Consider the following 27,899-nt stretch of genomic DNA (forward strand, 5'->3'; position numbering starts at 1 on the left):
AAAACGAAACACGGTCTGAAGATAGCCGGTATAAGCCCGCAACGCAACAGCGCTGACGAGCGAGCGAGATAATAAAAAAGAGATTGTTTCATTTGTTTTTCTGTGGAAGGATCAACAATGCGATGCGTCTCGGCTTGGTGGAAACCGGTATTAACCGCAGTTGTAGTTGGATCAAACGCCTTAAGGCTATCGACCATAGCTTCAATGTCATTCCCAGAATCAGAATCGTTTAGTTATTATATGAATAGTAAAAACAGCTTAACAGGAAAGGAAATATTTATAATCTCCAATGATTCATAGAATCTGGAAACTGTACTACGGTAAATTTTAGACAAAATATGAGAACTTAATACGGTAAATTTCAGAAAAAACTTAGAAAACCCAACTTCACTATGATAAATAGACACAAAACGGTGTTTTTTTCAATGAACTGTTTAAGTTTTTATGACAAAGGGTTACTATTTAAGTGGGCACAACAATGATACAAAACATTGCTAGTGTTCATAGATCCAATATGAATCATGCAAATTGCACATGCACATTATAAGTTTTTTCTACAATTTAGGTTAAAAATCTCACTTGTCCATGAAAAATTGATAATTCAGAAGCGTGGAGACGAAAAAAGCGCAGGGCTAGGGATGTATTGTATGAGCAAAAATGCTATAAATAATAGAGAGTACAAAGGGCAATGGATTGTGTGGCGTATGTATATGTCAGAACGGGGCTGTGAGTGGGGTCAATGACACGCACCCCGCCCTACAGTGGGGCACAGACAGCACAGGACGTGAGTCACTCGTGGGGTTACCAGCTGCTGTCGGCAAAAACTACCCTTGCTTTCAACCGAGCACGCGTGTTGCTGCATGCGTCGCTCTTTATTCTACACTCTAATTAACTAAACGTTTATATTGTTACTATCTCATTCTACTGATGAGTTTTTGTTTTCAATGGTTCAATGACTTTCGCTACATAAAGCATATTATCCCATAAATGACTGAACGTCTGGAAAGTTATATTAAGGCAGATACGAAATAAACGATTTTACATGTGCAGTAATGGCAGTGCTATCAAGGAAAAGGATTTATGCCTCTAAAGCACGCGTGCCCCCCATGAGGTTAAATATGTATTATTCGCCGAAGCACAAACTTTGTATTTGAAGTTGGCATTTCGTTAAAAAGAACGCAGTTTTTGCCGAATATTGCGATTACGCATGTAAACATTGTTCCGAAACACCGATTGTGATAAAGGGAGTGAAAGCGGCGGTAACATATGCGGCCTCATTCGCTTTATGAAGTGAGGATCTCGACGCCATATGGCACAAAGACAGCTGATTCAACTCGACGTATAAATACGTATACGGACCGGGAGAAAGACCGGAAAAAACGTTTTAAAAATAATCTTGAAAATAAATTGCATTTAGTCCCGTATGTGCAGGGAGACCCAGATGCTCTTTACAATAACCTTTTCGAATGTATTAAAACCGAACATGACAAAGTTTTTACGGTAAAGCCATTAAAACCAAATACCAAATCTAAGTTTAGTGACTGGGCTACTAAGGGAATATACAAAAGTCGAAATACGTTATATGAACTTTATGGCATGAAAAAGTATAATAATAGTATATCTTTTCTTGAGCATGTAAAAAAGTATTCAAAAATTTTTAAGAAAGTTTGCTTCATGGCTAAGTCTTTTTATATTCGGGACAAGATAGGGAACGCCAGTAATAAAATAAAAGAAACTTGGAATGTTATCAACCGAGAGACTGGTAAACTAAAACCAAGAGATAATGACTTTTCTCTCAAAGTTCACGATAATTTGATATCTGCAGATAAAGATGTAGCGGAAGCTTTTGATAAATTTTTTGGTAATATAGCTTCAGCAACAACTGCCAACTTAAAGTCATCTCCCTCCGAGGCTGAAGAAATATTGAAAACCCACGTGACACCCTGTGACTCGCACTTCTCTTTTAAACATATTACTCCTTTAGATATCACTAAAACTTTTAATCTTTTAAATGTAAAGAGTACAACTGATATCTGGGGCATCTCTGTCAAGATAGTCAAACACATTATTGATATAATTTCCCCACAGTTAGCGATAATATTCAATAATTGCATAGAGAAGGGAATCTTCCCCGACCTCATGAAACATAGTAGACTAATGCCATTATTTAAGTCTGGTAGTAAAACCGACCCTGGCAATTATAGACCCATTTCTATCTTGCCCGCTCTGAGCAAGATTTTTGAAAAAATCATACAGGAGCAACTTATGATTCACTTTGGCTCTAATAAACTATTTCATAGTGAACAATATGGTTTCACCAAGGGTCGTTCCACCACCGATGCAGGGGTTGCACTACTTAAACATATCTTCGAGGCTTGGGAGAATTCTCAAAATGCACTAGGGGTCTTCTGTGATCTCTCAAAAGCTTTTGACTGCGTAGAACATCAAACGCTAATTCGCAAACTGCACTATTATGGGGTAAAGGACTCGGCTTTGGATTTAATACAATCCTATTTAAACTTTAGAGTTCAAAAAGTTGACATAAATGGTGTTTTGTCTTCTGGGTCACCTGTGAAAATGGGAGTTCCGCAGGGGTCCATTCTGGGTCCATTCTTGTTTCTTATATACATTAATGATCTACCATATTTTGTTAAGGACTCTTGCGAAATCGTGTTATTTGCTGATGACACATCTTTGATTTTTAATATCGATAGAAGTAAAAATAACTTTGACGATGTAAATAATGCACTAACAAGAGTTTTAAGTTGGTTCACTACAAATAATTTACAACTCAATGCAAAGAAAACAAAATGTATAAAATTCTCTTTGCCTAACGTAAAAACAGTTAGTACTCAAATAGAACTTAATAATAATGCAATCGATCTGGTAGACTCTACTGTATTTCTGGGAATTACCCTGGATTCAAAACTCCAGTGGGGCCCCCATATAGAAACTCTGGCGGGAAAGCTCAGCTCAGCGGCTTTTGCAATAAAAAGGATACGGTCATTAACCGATGTTTCAACAGCTCGCTTAGTCTACTTTAGCTACTTTCATAGCCTAATGTCATATGGAATCATGCTATGGGGCAAAGCTGCAGATTTTGAAACAATATTTATTTTGCAAAAACGTGCGATAAGATACTTGTATAAAATGAAAGCAAGAGCGTCCCTTAGAGAATTGTTTAAAGAAATTGGCATTCTCACGGCCGCTTCACAATACATCTTAAACTGTATTCTATTTATTCAACAAAATATTAATGAATTCAAAAAGAAAAGTGATATTCACCAAATTAACACTAGAAATAAAAATAAATTGGCTATACCCGCTTTTAGACTTAATAAAGTGTTTGCCACTTTTATGGGACAAGGTATCCATTTTTATAACAAAGTCCCTGATAAATATAAAGAGCTACCGTATAATAAATTTAAAGATATAGTTAAAGATCACATGCTTAAAAAAGCCTATTATACAACTCGAGATTTTCTTAATGATAAGTCATCCTGGGAGTAGGATTATGGTCCTCTCATGCTCGCACTAAAAAGAATTAAAATGAAAAGTAATGTATAAACTAATAATAATTTCTCAAATGTTATAGTGTCATGCTTCTCAATCTGGACTGTTACTTAGCTTTATTATTAGTTTTTTTTTTTAAAGAGATAACTTGGAATTGTCATTCTCACTAAAATGTCTCTGGGGTGGTGGCGTAGTGAGGCGGGTCGTTACATTCCCTCCAATATGGTCGAGTGAAGCGATGGCTGGTTCACTCGTCATGTCTGTGAACAGGCGCTGCTTTCGGGGACTGGTCAATCCAAGTTATTCAAATTTATGTATGCGAGTCATTTCTACTAGTATCTTAATATGTAAGTCTAGATATTAGCACGTCACTACCTTGTTTAATATACCACGCAATCTTGTATACCCATTCTTATAAGATACACCATACAAGAATGCATGGTAAATTCAGTGAACTGCTCCTGAATCGAATGTACCTACTACTACTATTTATATTTTTAACCGGCAGACAGTGGTGACTGAGTTTGTTGCGGCGCTTCTTCTCAGCACTTGCCAAATGTTGGTCTCGAAGCGCTGGTAGGGTAAAAAGATTATGAGACATGTAGAGGCTCCTTAAGAGCAAAATGACGATTTGTAAGAACTATTTATTAGTCTAAACAAATAAAGAAATTTTGACTTTGACTTTGACTTTGAAAGATGAAAGCGTGGTGTATTTACGCTTTTGAGAAATTACTTAAATTAATTTGGGCGCGTCAGCTGAATTATGAATTTACTCAGAATCTGCTTTCTTTGATAGTTGTTCATTGATTGTTTAAATTCCAAGACAAAACAGACGTACAACAACAATCTAATAAACTATAGGTACAGTTGAAGCAAGTTTGTACAAATTCAGTTCAGCAACGTCAAAAATAATAATCATTTCAGCAAAAGTATTGTGAGATTTGAAGAGAAAATAGTTTGCGTTCATCGTTCGGAATGAATTCCAATAAAGATCTTACTAGATTTTAACCTTTGTCATAAGATGCTGCTGTGTCTGTACTGTAGGGGCGAAGAACTGAACAATCGTCCTTCACCTAGGACCGGCTGGGCATCGATCCTGTGTAGGTGCTCGCCTGACGAGTGTATTTATAGATTGTACTTGCGCCTGTCTACTATGTACGTGCGCGTGACTTCAGCTGTAGAACACAAGTCAAGTATGAAGCTCAAAAGACGGACAGTGCACCACCAAGGTTCATACACTCAAGACTTTTGTACTGCAGAGTATAGATTTATTATGAAGCGTGTTAGTTGCGTGACTCACATCGTTAACTACCAAACTTTGAAGGCGGAAACTCGCTTAGCAATGACGTAATAACTATTGTAGTTATTCATTATAACGAGATCGACGTGAGAACAATTGCTTCAAGGAGAAGGCGAGCATTAGCGGTGTCTCGTTTGTTTTTATTAGTATTCCCATGAAAAGATGCTGAGAGGGGGTAGGCAGTAAGGCGTCAATAACCTCGTCGGTACGGATCGTGGAGGTTGCAATAAATACGACATCGACGGCGCTGGCTTGGTCAAGAGCCTTTCAAGGCCGGGAGGCGAGGCGGGGAGAGTGCCTGCGCCCCACATCTGCGATTCTGCGCCTGGCGAGCCGACCCGCTCTCGTGTTTTACAGTCTGCATTCCACCAGAAAGAAGTCGATCTTGCAATCGGCGTCGCATAAGTGCACTGCTGACCGTTTATAGCATCGATGGTGCAACGCAGAATAACGACTTGTCGCTAATGATGCCATTGTTGTAACTCGCTTATGTGCTCTTGCTCCAGTGGCGAAACAGTTCACCAAGATTTTGTACACTTATTTAAGGTTTAATGGGATCTGATAACGAATTCTGAAGGTTTAGAGCCTCTTGAAGGCTTGAAGAGAAAATCGTGACCGCCAATTTCGTTGAGATTACGTGTGCTCGGGTTGGTCGCTGGTTTCGTAACTTAGTCTGTCAAGGTCACAACTTTAATGACTTTGTACTTGAAATGTTAGCGTTTTACCTATTAGTGAACACAAATAAATCTTCAGTTTTAATAATTGGAAATGCCACTCTGAACACTAATAACAAATGGTTTGTGTCGACTTGGGTAAATTTTGGAACATTCACAATTTCACCACAAAACAAATTAGAATAAATATTAAACACAAACACCATTCTGTCGGCTCAACAGGTTATCGCGTTAAAAAGAGACGGCACATCACTCCACGCGAGGATTCAACAAAGGATCGGTCGGTCGTGACAGGAAGCATGGTGCTGCGTTGCGAACTCACCGCAGATCGAGCAATCGCGCGGCCCTCGTTCTCCTGTCACAGGACATGTCGTATGTCAACCGGTGCACTGATATAAGCACTTCACCAGCTAGCCACCACCATGCTCGCGGATCGCGCGCGAGCGTTCGCGCATTACGTACACTACCACTGGCGGCGAGAGAGCGCGCGCACTGAGCTGTGGTCGGGCGGAGCGCGCGATACCTGCCGTTTCCGCGGCGCGGCGAAGCGGAGGTGCGCATCGGCGCACGCGCAGGTACCGGGGGGGCGCTCTCCGCGGGCCGCCACCAGCCCGCGGCTCTCGGGCCCGTCAAAACAATCCCGCAGCCACCCCCACCACGAAGGGATCCGGTCCTCGCCGACAGTACCCAACTAATGGACCTCGTGGGGCTTTGCGTGTCGTCTTTCTTATAGGATGCTAGTTGTATTGTTTCCATCCAGTAAGAGCATTCCAGTAAAATCCCGTAGGACGGTAAAAAAAAATACAAATGGATTTGCGAATGACAAAAGAAATACTAACTCAAATATGCTTGCAGCTGAGCTTGCAGCAGCGTGCTCTAGGATGCTCTCTCTCTAGGATGTAGGGAAAAGGATTTTCAAAATGATAAATCGACGTAAGCGGTATCTATTCACCACAAATATTTAATAGCTAAAGAAGGAGTAATAATAATTATTATTAATTAGAATACTTAAAATTGTGGTATCGGAGAAAATCGTAGTTACAGGCGCATGTCCTAATTTACATAATGTGAATATTGTTTGTTCAAATATGACTCATTTCCGAAGGCTCGGCCAACTTTCACCAGTACTCGTGGTTGAACAATTAAGCGAACTGATGTTGTATCTTCGAATTATTCTTTGTGAAAATACTTCTTATTGGATACAAATTCGTTTCCGCTCATATTGTTCTATTCAAGCAGGTAGTAGGTAACATAACAGATAGATAAAGATAGAAGAGGTGTTTCTTAATCTAAATAACACAATGAAAGCTAACTTGTAAGAAATAATAATTTGAAGACTACGCAAATACAGGTTTGTTTTCATTTAACAAAGTAACAGTTACCTAGTGAGTTTCATTTGTTTTAACGACGACGTTCTAGATAGAGTATCATTAATTAATGACGTTCAACTAACACCTTTTTTAACAGAATTTTAAATGAGGTTACTAATGATTCATTTATGAGCTCTATAGATTATAATATTAAGTATTCAAATAGAGTAAGAAAGTATGCAAGGTACACTTAAAATTACAATAAGATAAATATTGGAACCTTCCTTTTTGTGTAGATTAAGGGTGACTACCTGCGTCAGTTTGTTGAAGCTAAATTCAAAGACCACACCTGCAAATGGATGACGTCACAAAGTTCTTTCACCTGTCCGCCTTACGAGTATCTTGACTTCACACTCGACAACTTGACCTAATTGTTATGCAATTATTATCTATTATCACCACTGTATCATTGCATATTAATGATGCATGTATGTTTAACATTCTTATCACCATAATCTAAAACAAACATAGTAAATTAAATATTTATTTATGGTTATCACAAATTAATTCATTAGGCCACTGAGAGCATTGTTTTTAAACGCGTAACGACGAAAGTCAACTCCGAGAATTGTTCTAAAATTCCAAAGCGAGTAAAACGCATCTAAAAGCGGACGTCCACAATGGCGTGGCGATGTAAATAGCATGAAATAGTAGTATCCTGAGCTCTTCCTGCGCTGTCTACTTAGCCTCTTTTCCTCACAAAGCGCCCGGAGAGAATTCCCGACGGGTCCCGAAACGACCCTCTTGTTTTTTTCCCAGCTACCGAAATATCATTGTTGCCCGTTCGCCCCGTTGTTCTCGGTGTAATTTAGTTTATTGTCCGAAAGTCAGAAACTGAGCGGGCGGGCGTACTAGACGATTTTGAATTTTAAACAGGGTAATCTTCCAAGATGTTCATTACTACAGGAGCGTTATCTTGCGACGTAATGTACATTATTTCTAAGTTGTTTTATTTGAAGTATTATTCCATAAACAATTTTGTTTATTAATTCACTTGGAAATTATAATGATGATGAGTAAACATGGCTCTGTTTGCCTGACCTATTAGTAGGTGTAGTACGTTTTATTGATTGCAAAGCACGAAGGTAGAGCACACCATCAAAGCTAACCGTAGTCAAAAAGTAAACTCTGTTATGTAACGAATAAGACAGGAAATCAAAAGATTCGCATTGAAATTAGTAACACAAGTTGCAATCGCAGACGATGACGCTGTGGGAACGGAGATAAAGCGCCACCCAGCGCTAGTGCCGACCGATATTTTCAGACGAAGATAGCGCGACCGACAGAATCGATACCCTATCATGAATACGATATTTATGGATATTGAAAATGCACTCGCAAAATAACGAACACAACGTTTTGATACCGTTATGGAGGAAATAAAAATAACCAACCTAGAAGTGTTGCGCGATGATGGACGAGGAAACCGATTGCATAGATAGAGCGCGGAAGTTGTTGGGATAAATAGTAACTTGATAATAAGAAATTTATTTGTTTTGCGTCATCTTGATTGTAACTGCCACTGAAAAATATCTGTATTGTAATGAACATTTTTTGAAAAATCTTATTCTGAGAATGGTAATTCGTAGTACAGAGATTTCTACGAAAATCTTATTTGGATCACATTCTTTTCACTAAAGTCAAAGAAATTGGCATATTTATAAAAAGAAAATACCATTTTTAAGATCATAATTATTGGTTTTACTTATAAGTAAGTAAGTATCAAAACCTAGTGTAGAACATATAATAATTATGTATCATAGCAGTTGCTGCAATGTTATAATTACAGGGAGTAAGAGACAGGTTGCACATAAACATACATTACATACAATATTCAAAATGCTTTTAGTGAAAAATCTGGAATTATTAGACGTTATGTCTTTTGCCAATCTATCTCTACACCTTGTACAAGTAAGTATAAATTCGAAGTTGAATGGTATAATTAGTAAATAAACGGAGAGTCGTTAACTAGACGAACATTTATATGGCCGTCATTTCAAAATTAGTTGTTTCATAGAATTACTACTTAGTGTTAATTACGTATTATGATTAGCACTATGTAATAAAATAATTAGTTTATATTACAGAGCTGCAGAGAGCTAATTTATAGGTGTGAGTTGTTAGGTAATACTCGTCGGAGTAAATCAATAAACACCTTCGAGTTCTCGAATCGTTCGATGTTTGACTGAGTCATTGACCTACTGAGTGCACTTTTGAAATTGTCAGTTACTAATTTGACTAAGTTAGTAACCGAAATTAAAGTTTCCCTTTGATTTTGGATAAGAAAGAACAATGTACAAGAAAAAGGTGTTTTTCGACACAATTTCGTAAAATTAAGTATTATAAGGTAGAACAAAAAAATAGAACCCTTTGTGCGAATCCCAGCTCGCTCCCAGTCAGCTTTTTTCCACGCAATCGTTTCAGTGAACACTTAAACAGCCTTTGTTAAATGCAGGCATAAGCATCTAGGCATTAGTCAGAACACTAGGCAGGCAATAAAAAAGTAATGCACGCGAAACCGCCATTAGGAAATAGGAGCCACGCGGTGGGTTGGATGATAACGGTTCCACTAGGCGGCTATAGTGAATGGAGAAAATTGCGCTTTTCACCAAAATGAAAGCTCGTAGCGAGCGTTACTGAATTCGTGCTGAAAAAAGCATAACACGATTCGTCGGCGTTTTCGCTTTATGTATGAATATGATAGCCTTTCAAATTATGTGTAGGGTGTAAGCTGGCAAACACCTTATTTTGAAAGTTTAAAAATTAATGGAGTCTTTATCACAAAAACACACTTCAATTTGGGAATCGTTGAAAATCAAAATATAGGGCTGTATTTTGTACAAAAATATAACTAAAAATATTTGTTAAAAATGCCCTACCGATAGTAGAGTTATCATTAAGAAAAACCTTGAAACTACAAGCGTTTTCCATTTCCAAATTAATTTAATTTAATGCAAATGACATATTTTTGGTAAAATCATAATAAAACATCGGAATTCGTATCGGCGGAAATCGGTGGCCAGTGTAAACAAAGAGCAACTAGGAAGAGGAACCGATGCGTCTTACGCAACTCTAAGGTCACGGTGACCTAGCAAAAACACCCAGTTGACGAAAACCAAACAAGACAGCAAACATTGGGATATCTTAAATAAATTATGACCTTCTTTGCCTTATCATTTGCAATGTTTAGGAGTGGAATTGACTTTTGTCCGTTAGTGTTTTTCAATCAAAACATCTTTGTTTCTTCGTCTGGTTACGAATATTTTTGTAAATCGGTAAATAAAGCCTGGCAGTATGAGGCTGATATTTGTTCCCATAAATTAGTATTTAAAAAAATCTTACAGTGTTGAGCATGAAACATTTCTTCCGCAACTTGTGGTAACAAGGTTGAACGAAATAATTGTTGTTGCAATTGTTCTTATCGAAGTAATTTGTATACAGTGAGAGTAAGTCTTGTAGTACCCGCTCGGCGTAACAACTGGGAACCAAACTACTAAGTCCGGTCGGTGAAGCGAAAACGCTGCTGTCTTGAAACTAGCAACAATTTAATTAGGTCGGTGTTCTGCTCTACACGACTGTTGCTTCAGCTAGACGTTCAATGGAAAATCTCTTTTGAAAATATCCTCTCTATTATGGATTATTCTTGGTTCAGAGCAGAATCCTTTCACGACGGTAATACTTTAGGGATAGTAAATTTAAAAACGAACTCTTTTATCCCACGAGTAAAAGCTTACTTGCTTATTTTATGGTGTTGAATTACAATCTCTAGAAGATCCTCATTGTATTAGAAATTCATACATACTTACCACAATTCATAAAACTTAATGTTTTCCCAGTCATTCATTCATGAAATACGTGATACTTTTACAGCGAAGCGGGGTGTAATTAATAAACCAAGATCGGAACTATTACGTCAGCAGTTTGTAGTAACAATCAGTGCCTATGGCAACCAAACTTCACATCGAAGAGCAGAAAAATCACGGTTGAACAAAAGTTGAGAATTGAAACACATTTTAATGCCCAGTATAAAGGATTTGTGTAAAGCTGGGCTTCGTTAGAGAGACAATCCTTGTTTGAACAATTGACGCGGCGCGCGAAGTCCAATCTATTTTTATTGAGTTTTTACCAGAATAACAGCGTTTGCAGTTTGACAATGCAAACTGTTAAAAAAGAAAAGGTAAGAAAATACAGTGCTGATGCAGATAAGAGCTGTTTTAACTGCACAACATAACGATCTATTGTCAGGCACGAAACTACATTTATAATACAAACTATTGGAGAAGGGGTGCTACTGAATACATAATATCTGTAGAAAGATACGTGCAGTGCCAGTGGGGATTATGAAAACGAATATCTGAAATCCTTGAAAGTATTGAATTAACATTTAATTTTGATAAATACAAATAAAATTATTGCTTCAATAAAAATAACTTCGAGACGTCTATACTTTAATTTTAACAAAAAACAAGTTCATTGCTACAATAGAAAATGTTCTTTTCGTAGAGAAAATAATACCCATTCTCATAAAAATTGCCTATTTATACAGGATTTTTGTGTTATTTCCATATTTACGGACGCGAATGTTCTTGTCAATACGAACCACTTTTGCAGTGGGGTCAACATCAAATTCGTGAGGGCTGGCTAGTCACACATCATAGAAAATTTATAATATTTGGAGGCCGTTTTTGTGATTAATTTATTGCTCTAATAGTAAAAGGTAATTGGATTAATGAACACCTACGCTTCCGGAAATAAGACACCGTAGGGCATTGCAATTAATATCATTAAAGATAAACAAAGTCAATAAATAATAAAATAGCGTACAATAAATACTTATGCAGAGCCTTTTATGTTAGTGTAAAAATAAACTTTTTTTTTATTAGAATCGTACTTCGTGCCAAAGTTCGATTCCTTTCAAAGGATTTAAGAGCGTTGTCACATTTTTCATGCACAAATCGAGAATTTGGCAGATTTCGAAATGATTTTAGTCATATAATTTATTGTTATAGCTTCTTTTGACTTATATCATCGTAATTATCATACGTTTTTACGGAATGTCTATTGACAAAATCTCGTTCAAATTGGATTTTTGCCTACGAAAACAGCGAATTTCGAAAGCCCGATTTCCAGGTAACTCGCGAAGGCACAACTTTGAACTAATATTACAACAAAATTTCTAAGTATAAAGAAGATAAAATGTATTCATTAGAATAAGCATACCCTGAAGAAGAAAGTGTATTGAGAAAATTACTGCAAGAAAACAGGTCACATCTCATAATCTAAAAGTTATTTGGCAACATAAACTACTTTATACTTAAGAAGAAAGATAGTATTATTAATGTGTGAAAAAGAAAAAATATCTATCTTCAATCTTCAAATGAAAAATTAATTTGAAAATACTATAAAATCGGGTGCATCAAATGGCATAAATCAGTCGTGCTTTGGCACTCGTAGACGCCGGGTCTATGTCAGTTGACTGCCCACTGACGTATATGCGTCACGCGTGATTTTTTCGTAAATTGTAGTATGATTGAGTACTTTTGATCCGCAAGTATTTTTAATTTATTTGTTTAGGTAAATCGGACTTGTAATTTCTTTCTTTTCAAACTTTTTATTATTTTACTTACAGAATATGGGTAGAATAGATAAAAGATATTATTATGGTATCTGTTTGGTCAGGAAAAAATAAATGACTAATAAAAATTTTAACAGGGTGTCAAAACATTAGTCTATGCTATTGTGTTTCTACCAACATAAAATATACTCTTCCTTACTAATAAAAGTTGAATAGCGTCTGTATGGTCACACAACGCTTCGTCATGTTTTTCCGAAAGTTCAATTACTGACGACTGAATGAAAGAAATTGGTGCGTAACTATTCATCTGATATTAAACGTTTAGTAATAAAGGGGTAGGTCAGGTAAATGGCAAATCCACCAGCGGTCGCTCGATGACACTTAGACAAATAGTTTTATAAAACGTCAACTAAGTTGGTTAGGTATTTGTATTGTAGATACTTATACAAATGAACGTATAAAATGAGTTTATTTTTAAAAGTATAGGTACAGGGTGGAAACGATAAGTGATTTCACTTGATTTTTAATTATACAAGATATCGAGAAACTGTTTACTGTTCCTGTAAGTGCTTCATGAGCTCTTTAAAACAATAACAATAAATAGGTCAAAGAATAAACTGGATCTATGCGAAAATTCAATGTTTCCGAATTTCATACTAAATGTATGCCGCCAGCCATACCTACCATATTAGAAGTGTTAATTTTTTAAATTTAAATTTTTAATTGAGTAATATATAATAATCAAACAACAAACTCGTAAATTGCATTCTTATTTAAATTATTTACGGAAAACATGATTTTAGGTTTAACTTGCTACAATATCATCAAGAGATACTAATTAATAAATACTAAATAAATAGTTAAAGGGGACGGCATTAAGGCACTCAGAATTCTCAGAAACCATTGATTTCGTGTTTGCTTGTAAATGTATGAAAGCTGGAAATATAGATTTTTTGAATAGATTCAGTTCGTTCTTAAACATATTATTGATGCCGTTTGCTAGGTCTCATGAAGCACTTTTTCAGTAAGTAACCATTTGTTCGACATCTTGTATACCTACTATAAGAAATATTCGAGTGAGATCACTTGTCGATTATTTTCGTCATCCTTATTTGTATTAAATTTAATTAAAATACACTAAGGCTGAGATGCACCACCTAACTTTGACCCTAACTGACAATAACCGGTGTTTTATGTTGGACAGATTTTTGACATCAAAAATTTTGATGTCAATGTTAAAGTAAGACGGTGCAACACGGCCTAACAAATGTATCGTAGACAGTACTTTTTATTTTCTTCATAAATCTTTCTTTCCTTCATAAAGCTATCTACAACCTTTTATTTTTTCTTTGACATCTGTGGTCGTAAAATCTTGCAACTTAAAAGGACAATGACCAAAAATGTATGGAGTGTGGTCCAAATGTCCACCACTAACGAGACCTATGTAGTAAAATAGTCTACTAAATACTGATTCATCATAACCAAACCGCAATCAAAAATATTCTGTCAGTAAAAAGTTATGACTGAATGAAAAGTCATGTTTTTTACCTTTTCATCCAAAAAATGTTCTTGATATCATTCTATCCATCGCACATTTTGGATTAATCTATGCATGTTATGTCATGTCGCTTAGTGTGCCGTGTTAGATTATCGCTAAAAGAAAAAAAAATAAGCTCAGAAGAAGGACAACAATATTGGAATTATGGTCGGGTGGTCGCTGCTCCGCCCCTATTGGTTGTAGGGTGATGTTATATAACTTAAAACCATCCTTGATAAACGGGCTATCTATAACAAAAATAATTTTTCAAATCGGACCAGTAGTTCCTGAGATTAGCGCGTAAACTACTACAATTTTTCATACGGTCATAACTTTTTACTGACAGCTTATTTTTTTTCGTCCCATACTGAAAGTTAATCTCTATTTAATGGACTATAAGCCAATATAGGTCTCATTAGTGGTGGATATTTGGACCACTTTTGGTCATTGTCCTTTACTTACTTCCCGTTTTCCCATTGAGCTGAAATTTTGTATGTCTACACAGGCATGCAAAATTTCGTTTCGTTTCGCACTAAATAATTTAATTTACACGTGTTTTCATGCGATGGCCAAGTCAATATATTTATGCAAAACGTTAAAGATTTCCTGGACTGGACTTGGTATTACATGGATCTCACAACTTTTTACCGTAGAACAACTGAGTAGCGAGACTTGGTTTTTTGACAAGTATTGTTTTTGAAAGGTTTGTATTACAGAACGTATGTGTACCTAATGGGATAACTGTTAAAAAACACGATTAGATAAATTTTGCTCTATGGATAAAAATCTTAGTTCCTCTGATTTTTTTCATAAAAGCATTATATGACCGTGTTTTATAATAATAAATTCTATAAAATCACAATGATATCAGTATTTACCTCATTGATTTCCTGACTTGTTTAGACTTACAAAAACTAAATATTTATTATTATATTCAAACCCATCAACTTATTACTTTACTCAATTTAAAGATTAAAAACTTGTCGCGGGATTTACTTGTGTAAAAAATATATTAATTACGTAACTTGATTTTACTAAAAGTCTGATCTGAGAAAAAATCAAATAGGTAAATAATACATTATTTCTATATTGTTGTCTTAGGTACGATTCAACTACGGATTAAGATCGTTTAGTCGACGCAGCGTTGAAATTGTAAAGATAAATGCAGTTTGCGCACTCACTACGCGACGTCGAGCAATAAAAACCTAAAATTCGAATGTCAACTTTTTGCTACAACGCTCTTAAAGTAATATTTATTAAGTGGCTGTCAGTAATTTAACGACCATGTTAAATTAGGCAAATTATTTAAAGGTTAGTCAACATGATTATAGCACATTTTAACAAGGAAAAACCACTATAACCAATATTCATAAGTGTCATTGATTTATTATTTATTGACCCTAATCAGCCATACCAGAACACAGACTATGAGTCGTACATAGTCTTTCTTCTAACACGGTTTCAACACACAATTTGCAAAAGAGGTATAACAATTGTTTTAACGTTCGCATGAGCTCCAAAAGCAAAACATTAAAGGCCTGATGGTTTACGACTTAAAACCGTGGAAAATTAACAATGCATAATGAGCCGGGTCTGGCGAAGTTAATCCGAGTATAGGTAACGTGGCCAGACTTAGGGCTCTACACGAATACTCTTACACAACGTGCGTGTCATGCATAATTAACAATTCATTTCGTTGCTAAGCATTATACAATGTGTTACAGATTTATTAGTACAAAAATGTATAACTGTAATTATTTGAAGGAAAAACATTAATTGAGTGAAATACAAACGCTGTTTCGCTTCACGATGCGACAATGCAGAATATTACGCAAAGTACATTTCCATGTGAAAACCCAAGCAACACAAAATCTCAAACGTTTGTATTCGAAAGGAAAACAAACAAAAGCATACGAAACCTGGAATTCTTAAAGGTAGCGCAAATTCTCTACGTTGCGAGCACATACCCCCAGTATTGTTCCTTGGCAAAGCTCTACGTGGCCTCATTACAGGTGGGGAACATCACATCGTGTTGACACCGGCTCAGTAACACACACCTCAATGAAGACAAATTACCTTTTTTAGGTCATGTGAGTCCCGTTATCGATGCGAAGTCAACATGCGAATCATGCATGAAAACGAATCGGCAACAGCTTAAATATTTGCGCAATCACGTAGAACGGCCGTCGGTGCTGCTAAATAAGCATATACCCGTGCTCCCTACTCGATAATACCAAGGCTTTCCACTTTCAGTAACTATGTTTACGTCGCGGATCGCAGCATGTGCCACGTATTGAAAGGCAAATTTTAAGTCCACAATAAAATACATTTACAGGTCGCGTACTGAGCACACGCGCGCGCGCACGCAACTACGAGTGCATGCCTGATAAGAAAACACCTCCATTAAGGTGTTTTTTATTTCATTACAATTCATATTTATTTCGTTTTACACAAGCCCAAGTAATAAGACGGTCATGAATACAAACTGTGAATTCTTGTATTTGTACTATGCAAGTATGCTTATGAATAAAATTCTTGTATTTGCATTTTATTTGTAATACTTCAGTTAATTAAAAAACGCCTTAGTTTGAGTTATAGTCGCTCGCATACGTAGGGTTTCTTTCGTAGAATTTAATTGCATCAAATACCTAAGTAGTTTAATTAACATTTTATAGTTAAATAAAATAAAGTTGTAATAAAGTAATTTATAAAATATTATAATAGAGAATTCTTATGATATTATGATTAGGTGTGACTTTTATCATAAACTTAATTTTCACAATAATTTTAAATTGAGTGACTTTTTTAAACTTTACGTTTACTGGTTTCGAAGATAAGAAAAGAAAGGGCACTTTTTTTTACTTATTACGAATCTTAAAAAAGTGTGCGACTACAGTACGATCTTTTTGCGATACACAAAATCGCACAAACGTCATGCGACCCCAAGTCGGGTCACCCACGACACACGTCCGCGCTGATAACACGCTTGCGTATTTCTGGAAGGGTTATATCGCCAGACTGTTGTTAGCTAAAGTTATAGCCAAGGGTCAGAGATAACGACGTGTCAGACGATCTAGTTCTTGTAAATTATACTGTGTAATTGTACCGGGCTTAATAGGAATAGGATGTCTTTGTTAACTGCACATCAATTATTCAGGAATTAGTTTGGGGACTTCGGATTTCTCAGAGAATGTAGAGGATCTCGTTTAAAATATATTTTTTCGTAAGCACTAAGAATAGGGTTTTAATTTGTTACAGGAATTCGTTAATCTCGAGTTCAACCGCCTCTTATTGAGAGAGAGAAAAAAAAGAAAAGAATCAAATGGTTTTGTAGATTATTTGGTTACTCAATAAATGGCGGCAATTTGAATTCACCTTTTACACACCATTCTTGCAAGAAGACAAATGATATATTGTAACATTTTCAAAGACGAATAACACATAAAAGATGTCGAAAATGCAAAATCATAAAACATAATAACTAATTTGGAGATGTCTACCCACAACCACAACGATAGCGCACTTAATTAGGATATTAATTACTCAGATAAGACTAACTATTAGCATTCGCTTTTACTGGACATTGTTCTGTTATATTCGGGCGACCCAAATCTCGATTCATATTTGGAACAGACCTGCATGACCAATGCCACTTAAGCTATACGGGGCATCGCCAGACGAATATAGGTTCTGTTCAGTATTATGATCACAAATGCATCTGAGTAACTCGATATCCAGCTATCTAAATGTATAGCGGGTTTTATTATTCTGCGGTCGAGACACACGAGCACTAAGGCCACATCATTGCCACGATATCAATAAAAGGTTAATCTAGCAGAGCTATTACAATGTTAATTTAATCACTTGTTTAGATCTCAAAAAGTTCCACGAGTTTAGATGTAACGGTAGTTTAGAAGGTTTTATTCAAGCCAATTTCGGAACTAAAGAAGTTTCATCATAATTTTAACGAATAAACCCTATGTAGGATTATTATACTGTTGAAATTGGAAATAATATCTCAATACAGTCATTGATACAAAAAAATCAAAGCCAGTAGTCAGTCCTATAAATGTGTCACGTGGTAATTGTTATGACGCCCACTAATTGTCCAAGTTATCAATAATTAAATTCTTAACCATAGTACAATATCATTAAGTAATTATTATAACACTTAAGAGCACTTAGAAGTTGGTTGTTTGACAACACTTTAGAAAAGTGTAAACAAAAACACAGCGTTGCTGATAACAGAGCGGACATACCTCAATCACAGTTATCCTGGCTGAGACACATAGTTCCTATTATAGCGGGCACTGTCATTGTCACAAACTGAATTGTTTCACTTGTCACACACAAGGTACAGTGTATTGTCGCGCGGTTGCAACGCCAAATGTCGTATACACGTGGTCGGTGCAGCGCGCCGAAACCAACTGGGACGGATGACGATCTATTATGGCGCTGCGCGTGAACAGGCTCTCGGTCCATTTCCCCCACGCAACTCGCTCCGTTAGATATTTTGTCGTATCGATAAGTGTGTTGCTCACTATTTCCTTGAAACTGGTTGTGTTACGGGAATATAGTACTAAAATCAACACAAGAATGATGTTGATTTTGGCATGCTATTTTAAGCGAATCAATGACGAATCGTTGCGTCGCATAATTATTATTCAGCTATCGGCGATTCGAAGGAACATTGAATCGATGAAAAAATTTAATAACACAAATCTGAATTCTTTCATTGCTGAAGGATTTAAAAAAAGCCATAAAATTGGTAAAAGTGGAAAACTTAAAAAGGAATTAAGACGGCACAAATAACATCGTAATATACTACATTAATACACGTAATAGCAACACGGTATTTTCGTCTTCTTGGAATGGAATGGACTTTTCGCTATCCAATGGCTTCTTAAAAAGTAATTTATTAAACGAAGTCGTCGTTTAACGTCATAAATTCCGGGTTTTACCGTCATTCTATTAAACTTAAAAGTTCTATTTGGAATCTGAATTTTGATTACTTCCTATTTGGTGCTCGCAGCCGGATAAATAACTGGGTTCTCGAATGCTTGCACAGGGTGTTTCGATGAGAATGATTTATACCGAGAAGCACATAAATAACATAGCTTGGTATAGGAATGTGTGTCAAATGATGGCGCAGCGAGATTTGCAGCGAAGATGCACCGCTACGCGTACAACTTTTTCCATGCATTTGTGATGCCGATACTAAGTTAGGCCGTTATTCAGCGGTGCTGTGACAGGTATCGGTGTTACAGTCACTTGGTTACGATCAAGTTTAGATTTGGTGATAACTGTTGTAATATTTATTTATCGAAGGGTCTTAGTACGAGTAATGCAGCCTAGATATCGATCGGCTGATGCTGATGGCGATGGGCGGCTCGAACTAATCGGCTTCGGGAGCATCAGAACACATATCATCGAACAATGCCCTTAGGCGGGCGCCATATCCGCTTAGACTCAATCGAGATCCAATCAAACTGTTGAAACCAAACTCATTTCGAACAAAATTTGGAATATAGCGCGTGTCTATGAAACGTTCAATTTTGGATGTAAATGGGCTTTTTAATCCCAAACTTTGCTAAAGCGCCGACGGTTTGCGAGGACTATAAAATATTTTAATGTTCGAAGGAACCTTGTGATGCAGCCTCGACACAACACAAGTTATAACTTTGAAAGTTGTGGCGTAATCATTTTGGCAAAGGTCGACTTGACAGGTTTGTATGTATTTTATTTTTGGAAAAAAAAACGAGTCGTGGAAAATTTTAATTGCAAAAATTCAGACTCAATCCAAAAATTTTGGCAGTAATTAGTTAGTAGTAAACTCGTAAAATATAGAAAATATTGTAACTTACAATTAATGTGAACATTATTCCATCGGTTGAATAGCTGTTATTACCTGAAATAAGAAAAGTAAAAGGTGAGATAAATATAAAGCGCAAAAATACCTTGAGTTGAGCTAAGAAACTGGAACAACATAATATTACTGTGGCTATAGGTACATACATAAATTCGTAAAAGCATACAAGAGATAAATAGGTGCGTACGAACACTTTCCTCGCGCAGTTTTCCGCAATACATTCTGGTTAGGATTTTATTAACCTTTTCCCATTGCGTTTATATTTAGTAAATGAAATATTAGAGGCAGGTACAAGGAAATATTAACGTCCGGCCACCTGCGCACTTAATATATCTACCGACTACAAGATATATTCTTTGGTATGACTTAGTGTTATTGCTTCAGGTTCAACCAATAGCGAATGATTATTTTCTTAGTATAAAAAGTAGGTAATTTAATAGCTTAAATTATTCAATATTGCAAGACAAACTACACATCATTTATTTAATAATTATGTCATAGTTAATTGAGATGTTGGCTAAATAATATTAATATTAGAAATCAAATAGTCCTTCTAGTAGGCTGTCTATGTATGCGCGGAAGGCGTTTAAAGGTTTCCTACTAATTTAGGGAAAAAATGACCTAGAGATACAACCTAAGGCCATATGCTTTGGACCACACCTTGTACAGTACGCTAGGCACCACACTATGTAATTGTCACGTTACCACAAGACTATTTACAGTCAGATGCAATTTAATATTGAACCTAATCCGCTCAAAATAAAGGTCAAAGTTGCAAAATATAAACATAAATTTAAAGCTGACTGTATCTATTTACTTAATTATAAAATTATGCTTGCTTATTACGCTGTTATGATATAACTTGAACTTGGATCTCGTAATTTTGTTCCGGAGTTTGTTCACACAATACATGAACTTGAAAAGTACGGGATCAACAGTCAACAGTTGCGAAACGTTGAGTGAGCTTGGGAATAAACAATCAGGTGCCAAACCCGTCGGTGGCCTCGCGGTTGGCCTAACGTGATGATTCGGTAAGCAATAGCCGGTAACGTTTGCGGCGACGGGCAAGGTTACAGTCAAGTGTACGGTTGACGGCCATTGGCAGCATTAAAACTGAATATCACACGTAGGACGTCATCCGTGGTCACTAATCCTTCAACGTGCTTGGAGATTGGCAACAAGATCAATTACGATACGAGATCGATATCATCAGTAACGTTCTTGTAGTTTAAGCTACAGTATTTAATTTAAAAATACACTTAAATCATGATTCCAACTCGGAACTGGTATCAAGTTTGTGATTGTCTGAATTCTAAAATGTAGAGCGATCATAGCCTTGAAACTAGTTTTAAGACGAATTTGAGTGCAGATCTAGAATTCTAGATGGTAAAACCTTGTACCGGATTCCAGTTTGGTTAGAATATTCAAAGTTTGAAATGACCTGAATCGTTTCGGAGAAAGATAATCCTTACCTTACGTTCTGGATCTTTTAGTCATAATAAACTATTCTGTAACAAATAAATTATAGATTCATAAGATTCCTAAGCCATTCATGTTATTTGTTTGAAAGTCAATTTAAGTTTTAATTGAATAAATTTTGTCAAACTTTTTCAGGCACAGAAGCTTTTACATAAATACATGATTCATACATGAACCAAGTCAGTATATGTGACCTATTCAGGATACTGATAAGTATAGTTTCACTAGCTAGAGGGATGTTACAGTTCACTCGATTAGCAGGAGTAGTATACTATGCCATGTATGTGTGGTAGTTATTGGCATAACGCAGCAATGTCCGCTCTTTATTACCGCTCATAGGCTAATAGACACGGTCATTGTCGTGACACCAATTAACTGGACGTATACGTCGCAACACTTCCCATGAAATATTTTCCACTTTAAAATTTAAAATAAAGCGCGTCAAAATTAATGACCTATCGACAATCCGCCCCGGGCAATATTGGAAAAGCCTAGTGTCCCGTGTTAATCAAGTTTCGTCTGCATCACACACGCATAATCAAGTATAAGTAACCAGGAATATTGGAACCGCAGTATATCTCAAGATTAACTGGTTATTGTTAACAAACACCATGCCAGCAAGCCGGTGAAAGTCTATCAATATAACAGGGAAGCAACGTTATATCACACACTACGACAACTTAGTTAATCTTCATTACGAGTGAGTGGTTACGAAAGATAGGTATAACATTGTTGGTTATTGAAATTAGAAAACATTAATTAGATAATGTAATGTAGAGCACAAATTCAAATAGAAGGGACGAAGAACTTTCGTGTTTTAGAGTAGGCGCACACCGTTGATTTTTCGTCGGGCAGTTGATCAAATCCCACCACCACCCATGGCCATACCAACCTCGCGGTTATTGTGGCCGAATCTTGAGAGATGCGCGCGGAATTGCGGCTGCCTACGGCAGATTGCACTCCACCGCGCGCAATTCTTGACTCTCTACAAGTTCTTTAATCTTTGTCCATTTGTCCCTTGCCACTCTCCCCCTTCTGGGGCATGGACTCCACTATCACGTTGGCACCATCCGGTACCTGGCCGCTAGGCGTCTGTCCGTTTCGCCTTCTGTGCCACGCGTGCGCGAAACCTCGCAGCCGCGCGAAGTTCGCCTCCGAGCTGACTAGATCGGGGTACCACGCAGGACCGTAGCCCTCCGAGAGCGCTATCCCACTCAGCATCTCACACCGCAGGTCTTCATACAGGGGACAGTACCACAGAACGTGGTGCCTGTCCTCCTCACTCTCGCCGCACTCACACATACTCCCCTCTCGCAGCTTCATGTCGCTCAGCCTTTTATTGAAGCACCCGTGTCCAGTGAGTATCTGCGAGGTCACATAGTCCGGTTGGACCCAGCGCATGCTGAGCCTACCAGCCACCTCCGGGAAGAACTGATAGAGCTCACGACCTTTGGTCTCCTGCTCCCAACGCTGCTGCCAAAATACGATCACCGAATCCCGTATATCGCGTTTTCGACTGCTCATCTCGTCCAGGGTCGCGAGCTGGCGCGTCCTCAGTACAGCCGTCCGTCCAGCATACTCCACCTCGAGGTCGGCGGGCAACACTCCGGCCAAGACCGGGAGCGCGGCCGTGCTGACAGACCGGTAGGCCTTCGTCAGCAGCACGAGTGCCGGCCTCTGCCCCCTCAGGACAATCCCGCCCACCGACTGGACTTTGACCCGCTCAAACCAACACGCCGCAGCATACACAAGCGTGGCAACGAACGTTCCCTGGTAGAGAATGCGCAGACCGGGGTATCGAATGCCCCAGGAGGACGCAGACACACGCGAAACCTTCCCGAAGCATTTGGCTGCGCGCTCTACAATGTCCTGTGCATGCTGCGTGAACAGAAGACCCGAATCGATCACCACGCCGAGCACTGTTCCTGAGCTCACCTGTCGGATCGAGGCGCCATCAAGTTTGATGATTGGGGGCCTCTGGAATTTCCCCCTGATTGTCATCATGGACGACTTGGCAGGAGAGAATCCCAGTCGGTTCCGGGCTCCCCAATCGGACGCGATATTAAGGGCCTCTGTGGCCTTCGACTCGATGCTGGCTCTCGATTGCGCCTCAATCAAAATGGTGACGTCATCGGCGTACGCCACAGTACGGGCAGTTGATCAGTATGGGCATGTATCGGAATGCGCACAGTGCGCCGATTCAATTTGACCGATTCTTCATACAAATTAAAATCGGGCACAACTATCGGCCAACTAAAAATCAACGCACACCGTTGATTTTTAGCCTACTCTTAATAGGATTTTACGGAATTACATAAATCATAATACATAATATTCCATGCGTTAGTTACAATTTAGTAGGTGTGAGATTGTGTTTAATGTAGAGTTTGACTCTACAATTCTACATCTTATAATCAGAACAATAATATACATCTTTGTTGCAATATACAAGCACCTATTAACACTACATAAGATCCCAAGTTTACCTTGATGTGTTGTCGTCGTACATACGATACTAGTAATTCTTCTCCCATAGCAGTCCCTTATCTTTTCTGAGTACTGCGAATATTATCAGTGACGGTTATGTGTGTGCTGAATGCAGTTGCAGTTTTATTGTATCTTGATATTATCTTAATTTACTTGGTATCAAATCTGATACACATTATTTTCTTTGGTCAAGCTCAATTTTCTTCTTTCGACCAGAGTTACCAATGCAATTACGTATCACGCGAGAAATCTGGTTTGGTGCAAAACGTAGCGAATGATAAAAACAGTAGCCGAATAAGTTTCATTCCGAGAGATTACTCCCAAAAGGTCTTGCTTGTATCTCGTTTGCGCAAAAACCTTACTAGCAGTTTATCCCGGTTCCCGGCGACCTCGGGGGGACTCCGTCGAGATATTTGGCAATTCGATATCTCGCCTCCCTAAGGGCCAAGTAAGGGTTTTGATCTCTGTTTCATATTAAATATTGTTTAATTAAATACGATCCACTTTAATCAACACTGCTGCCATTAGTACGAGAGTTCTTATGAATACGATAAAGTCTTTTGAATACGACAGAATTGTTTTGTTTTTATTTTACTGAACAAATTATCGACCTGTGACTTGTAGAATGTTGTTTACATTTAAGATTACGGTATGTAGAGGTTGGTTTTCTTTTATTTTGCAAGTAGAAAACAGCTGCATACTGGCAAGTTATCTCAAGCTTATTCAAGGGTGAGTGAGCTGCAGGACCGATAGGCGGGATCCCCTAGAAGCGGGCGATTAATCAACGGGGGAAGACGGATAAGCGCAAGCCATTCTACTGGGACAACAGCTACAGCTGATCGCATTGTAACAAATATCCAACTTTGGGACTCGATTTATTTCTATCGAAAATGTAATGACGACGCGACATGAAGTAAAACTCTTATAAGGTCCTCATAAGTCCTGTTTTGCAGCAAAAATGTAGGCTTCTCGACAGTACTTCGAAACTTTAGTTTATCTTACGATCTAATCATGAGCTAGGGCATTAGTAGAGTCAGTCAGATGAAGAGCTAATTAGCTGTTTACACTGGTAGTATCGATAGTTAACCGTTAGACTAAACGAGTTCTGGAGCGATGTGCGTAGGCACGAGTCGCAGTGAAAGGCGACCCCTGTTAGATGGCGCGATCATCTGTGAAGATTGGAGGAGCGAAGGGGAATAAAGACTGGGTTTAATGATACATTCCGAAACAGGCCTTCGCCGAACCAGCAGAGTCTAACTGCCACAATAAGATTGTAATGACATCAAGAATGCTGCAAAGACAACTAAAAACGCCAAGTTTCAATTATAATTATGTGCTGAAAGTAAGATACGCAATTTATCTTCAAGAAGTTTCCAAATTCAATTAAATTTAGCAAAGACCACGTATCTCATCTCTCGCATACTTGGTGGTCGCTTAAAGAATAGTGCGTAGAAAGGTAATGGTAGGTGATCCGAAGGCTATTGCGATTGTAAGATCGACTAACAAACGAGCTGAACAAGCAAGTAAAGCCCAAACTATGGTCTCCGATAGAGGTAATTAATCACACGGGAGGGAGTCCGACATCTTAAGGGCCCCTGGCGATCGAAAACGTAGAACAATTGCTGTTTATATTCAGAGTACGATTAAGTCCGAAATGTTTTGGATACTAAGTAGTCTTAGCATTTACAGACCAGACAATTTACCACGAAGCAGAGTTTTCGTTTTACCATTTCTTAAACGAATTTCAGCGCTTTATGAACCTAAATGGCTAGGTAGTTTATTTTTACTACTAAATTAAGGTTTACAATGTACATTTACTACGGATTTAAACGAGAGAGAACTGTTTTTCATGGAAAATGGTTGTTTTTGTATGTAAATGGTTTGTTGGGTTTTTTGCCACATGAAGATTCGGCGAATTGATTGACATAGGGCTTAATAGGGGAAATACTAAAAAGTGGATTAAAAACCCCATATTCATCACTAAAAGGTGTCAGCACATTTACATATTTAATGTGTAGCTACTTAGGTAGATAGAGGAGATTAACTGCGATGAAATATCTTTTACGATGATAAATTGGTCCACTTTCATTTAATTATCTTAGCCTCTTTTTACCTTTGATAACTTCGTTCCTAATTTAATAACCATTCATCAAATGATCATTAGGTATGCCTACGTAAATATCTCTAAGTAAAAGGAGCTCTTAATTTTAACCGACTTCATAAATTCAATAAAATAATCAATTTTTGTCACGTGATGAGAGCAACACGTTACCAGTCAGTATTGACAGCTGAATTCGTATTAAAGTTGCCATCATAATACGGTTCGTTGCAGATGTGAAACGAAGAGCGTTATCAACAAGCGGATTGTTGGTGCCGTTGAATCTCATCAGTCAATGGTACTTTGATGTGACTAAGTGTTCACTTCAGTTGCGGCACGCCGACGAAACGCTCCACCGGCCGTCTACTGTGTGTACAGTTGGGCAGACGCTGCGCGCGCAACGATCAATAAACCCAGCCGCGCCGCGTTCGCACCACGGGGCCACTAAATTCGTGTGCCTATTTTTTTCGTGGTGCATTAACTGAATAATTTTAATCAAAACCCAACTCAGATTTCCAAACAATTTTCTGATCAACTTTGACAAGTTTTCCGGGAAGTTGGTTACTTGGTTAAAGTTTGGTGCGTCGTGTGCGCGGCCTTATGTCGAGTATGGCAGCCCTCGTTTATGGCTTAATAGTTACGACGTCGTCCAAATCGATAGCCCTAGTTAGGCTAAGCTAGTTGACTCCGTGCTGATGCTCATGAGTCCGTAGTCTCGCTAGACAGTTTTCACAACTTTGCACGTTTGGATCTTGCAGATTATCACTTGGAAAGTTTCGGGACACTAAGTACTTGGTCCGTGGAGTTGAGCTCTAATATTTACATGCTTATTCCGAGCAAGATTCCATGCGATTCTTTAAAATATTTTTTTCAAGCATTGCGAATAGGAGTAATTATTTGTTATTCATTACACATTCGTAACGTCAATCAAACTTTTGTAAGGTATAAAAAGCCTTTGAAAACATACTTATTAAGTTTTAGATATTATTTGTTAAGACCAGATGTTGGACCAAACTTGAATCATGACAAAAAACCTGTTCATCGGTTTTTATAAATCCACCAGCTAACAAAAACACGGACAATTCGTCATTTTCAAATACCAGATATTAAAATTGAAACATACTAAATTCAATAGCAAATTTTAACGGACAATGAAGCTATTCATTAGGGGAAAATCCAATGTAAATGATACAAATGTGCGGCAATTTAGGTACTTCGATTTGCATTCCATTGTTGTTGGATGACGTTTTGATTTTTCGAATGTAGCGTTATCGCGTTGTGGAAATGCATGTTTTATAAGTCAATTGGCGTATGTAAGGGCTATTAGTAACTAGCTTTTTAGTATGGCTGTGCTCGCGTTTTCAATTGTTTATTAAGCAATTTTTGCTGATGACGATTTTCACCAGAAGCTGTGTATATTTCGGCATTAAATTATTGTTTCTGGGATAGTGTTTGTTAACTTTCTACTTATGGATAATTTATCAGAATTGGGTATGCGAGTCAAGAAATCATATTAAAAACTAGCTTTCCGCCCGCGGCTTCGCCCGCGTGGATTTTTGCCTGTCACAGATAAACTTTATCGCGCGCGTCCCTGTTTCAAAAACCGGGATAAAAACTATCCTATGTTCTTTCCCGGGACTCAAACTATCTCTATGCCTAATTTCATCAAAATCGGTTGCGAGGTTTAAGCGGGAAAGCGTAACAGACAGACAGACAGACAGACAGACAGACAGACAGAGTTACTTTCGCATTTATAATATTAGTTGGGATATTTGGTAGATTACACCGGTCAACAAAAAAATTTTTTTTACTTATTATATTCTGATTATATAAGCAAATTTATATAAAAAAGTGCGATTACAAATCGAAAATATTTGCTTTTTAAAGAGTTACAGCGATTTGAATTTTCCATCTTCATAGTAAAATGTCTCTAAAGATGCACGTCACATTCTCATTGGGATTATATTTATAGATAATTATGAGGGCTTATTCTCAAG

The 27,899-nt window shown here is 37.6% G+C and overlaps 1 protein-coding gene across 10 annotated transcripts in view; it reads right to left on the bottom strand.

Annotated features, from left to right (window-relative positions):
• gus (splA/ryanodine receptor domain and SOCS box containing gustavus) overlaps window positions 1-27,899 on the bottom strand; it is a 77,426-nt gene that overhangs the window by 18,984 nt on the left and 30,543 nt on the right. For 2 of the 10 annotated variants that reach the window (XM_028321338.1, XM_028321340.1), the window contains exon 1: window positions 5,810-5,965. The exons of 4 other annotated variants lie outside the window; for them this stretch is intronic. In XM_028321338.1, coding sequence (XP_028177139.1) covers window positions 5,810-5,856 — 47 coding nt within the window. In that variant the 5' untranslated portion in view covers window positions 5,857-5,965. Of the gene's footprint in view, window positions 1-5,809; window positions 5,966-18,228; window positions 18,405-27,899 lie in introns of those variants that run through there. 4 more of the 10 variants (XM_028321339.1, XM_028321336.1, XM_028321346.1 and 1 more) reach the window with 3 other exon arrangements.

The sequence above is a fragment of the Ostrinia furnacalis genome, unplaced genomic scaffold (assembly GCF_004193835.3).
Source record: "Ostrinia furnacalis isolate ACB-3 unplaced genomic scaffold, ASM419383v2 OfSCF7522, whole genome shotgun sequence".
NCBI classification, from domain to species: Eukaryota; Metazoa; Arthropoda; class Insecta; order Lepidoptera; family Crambidae; genus Ostrinia; species Ostrinia furnacalis.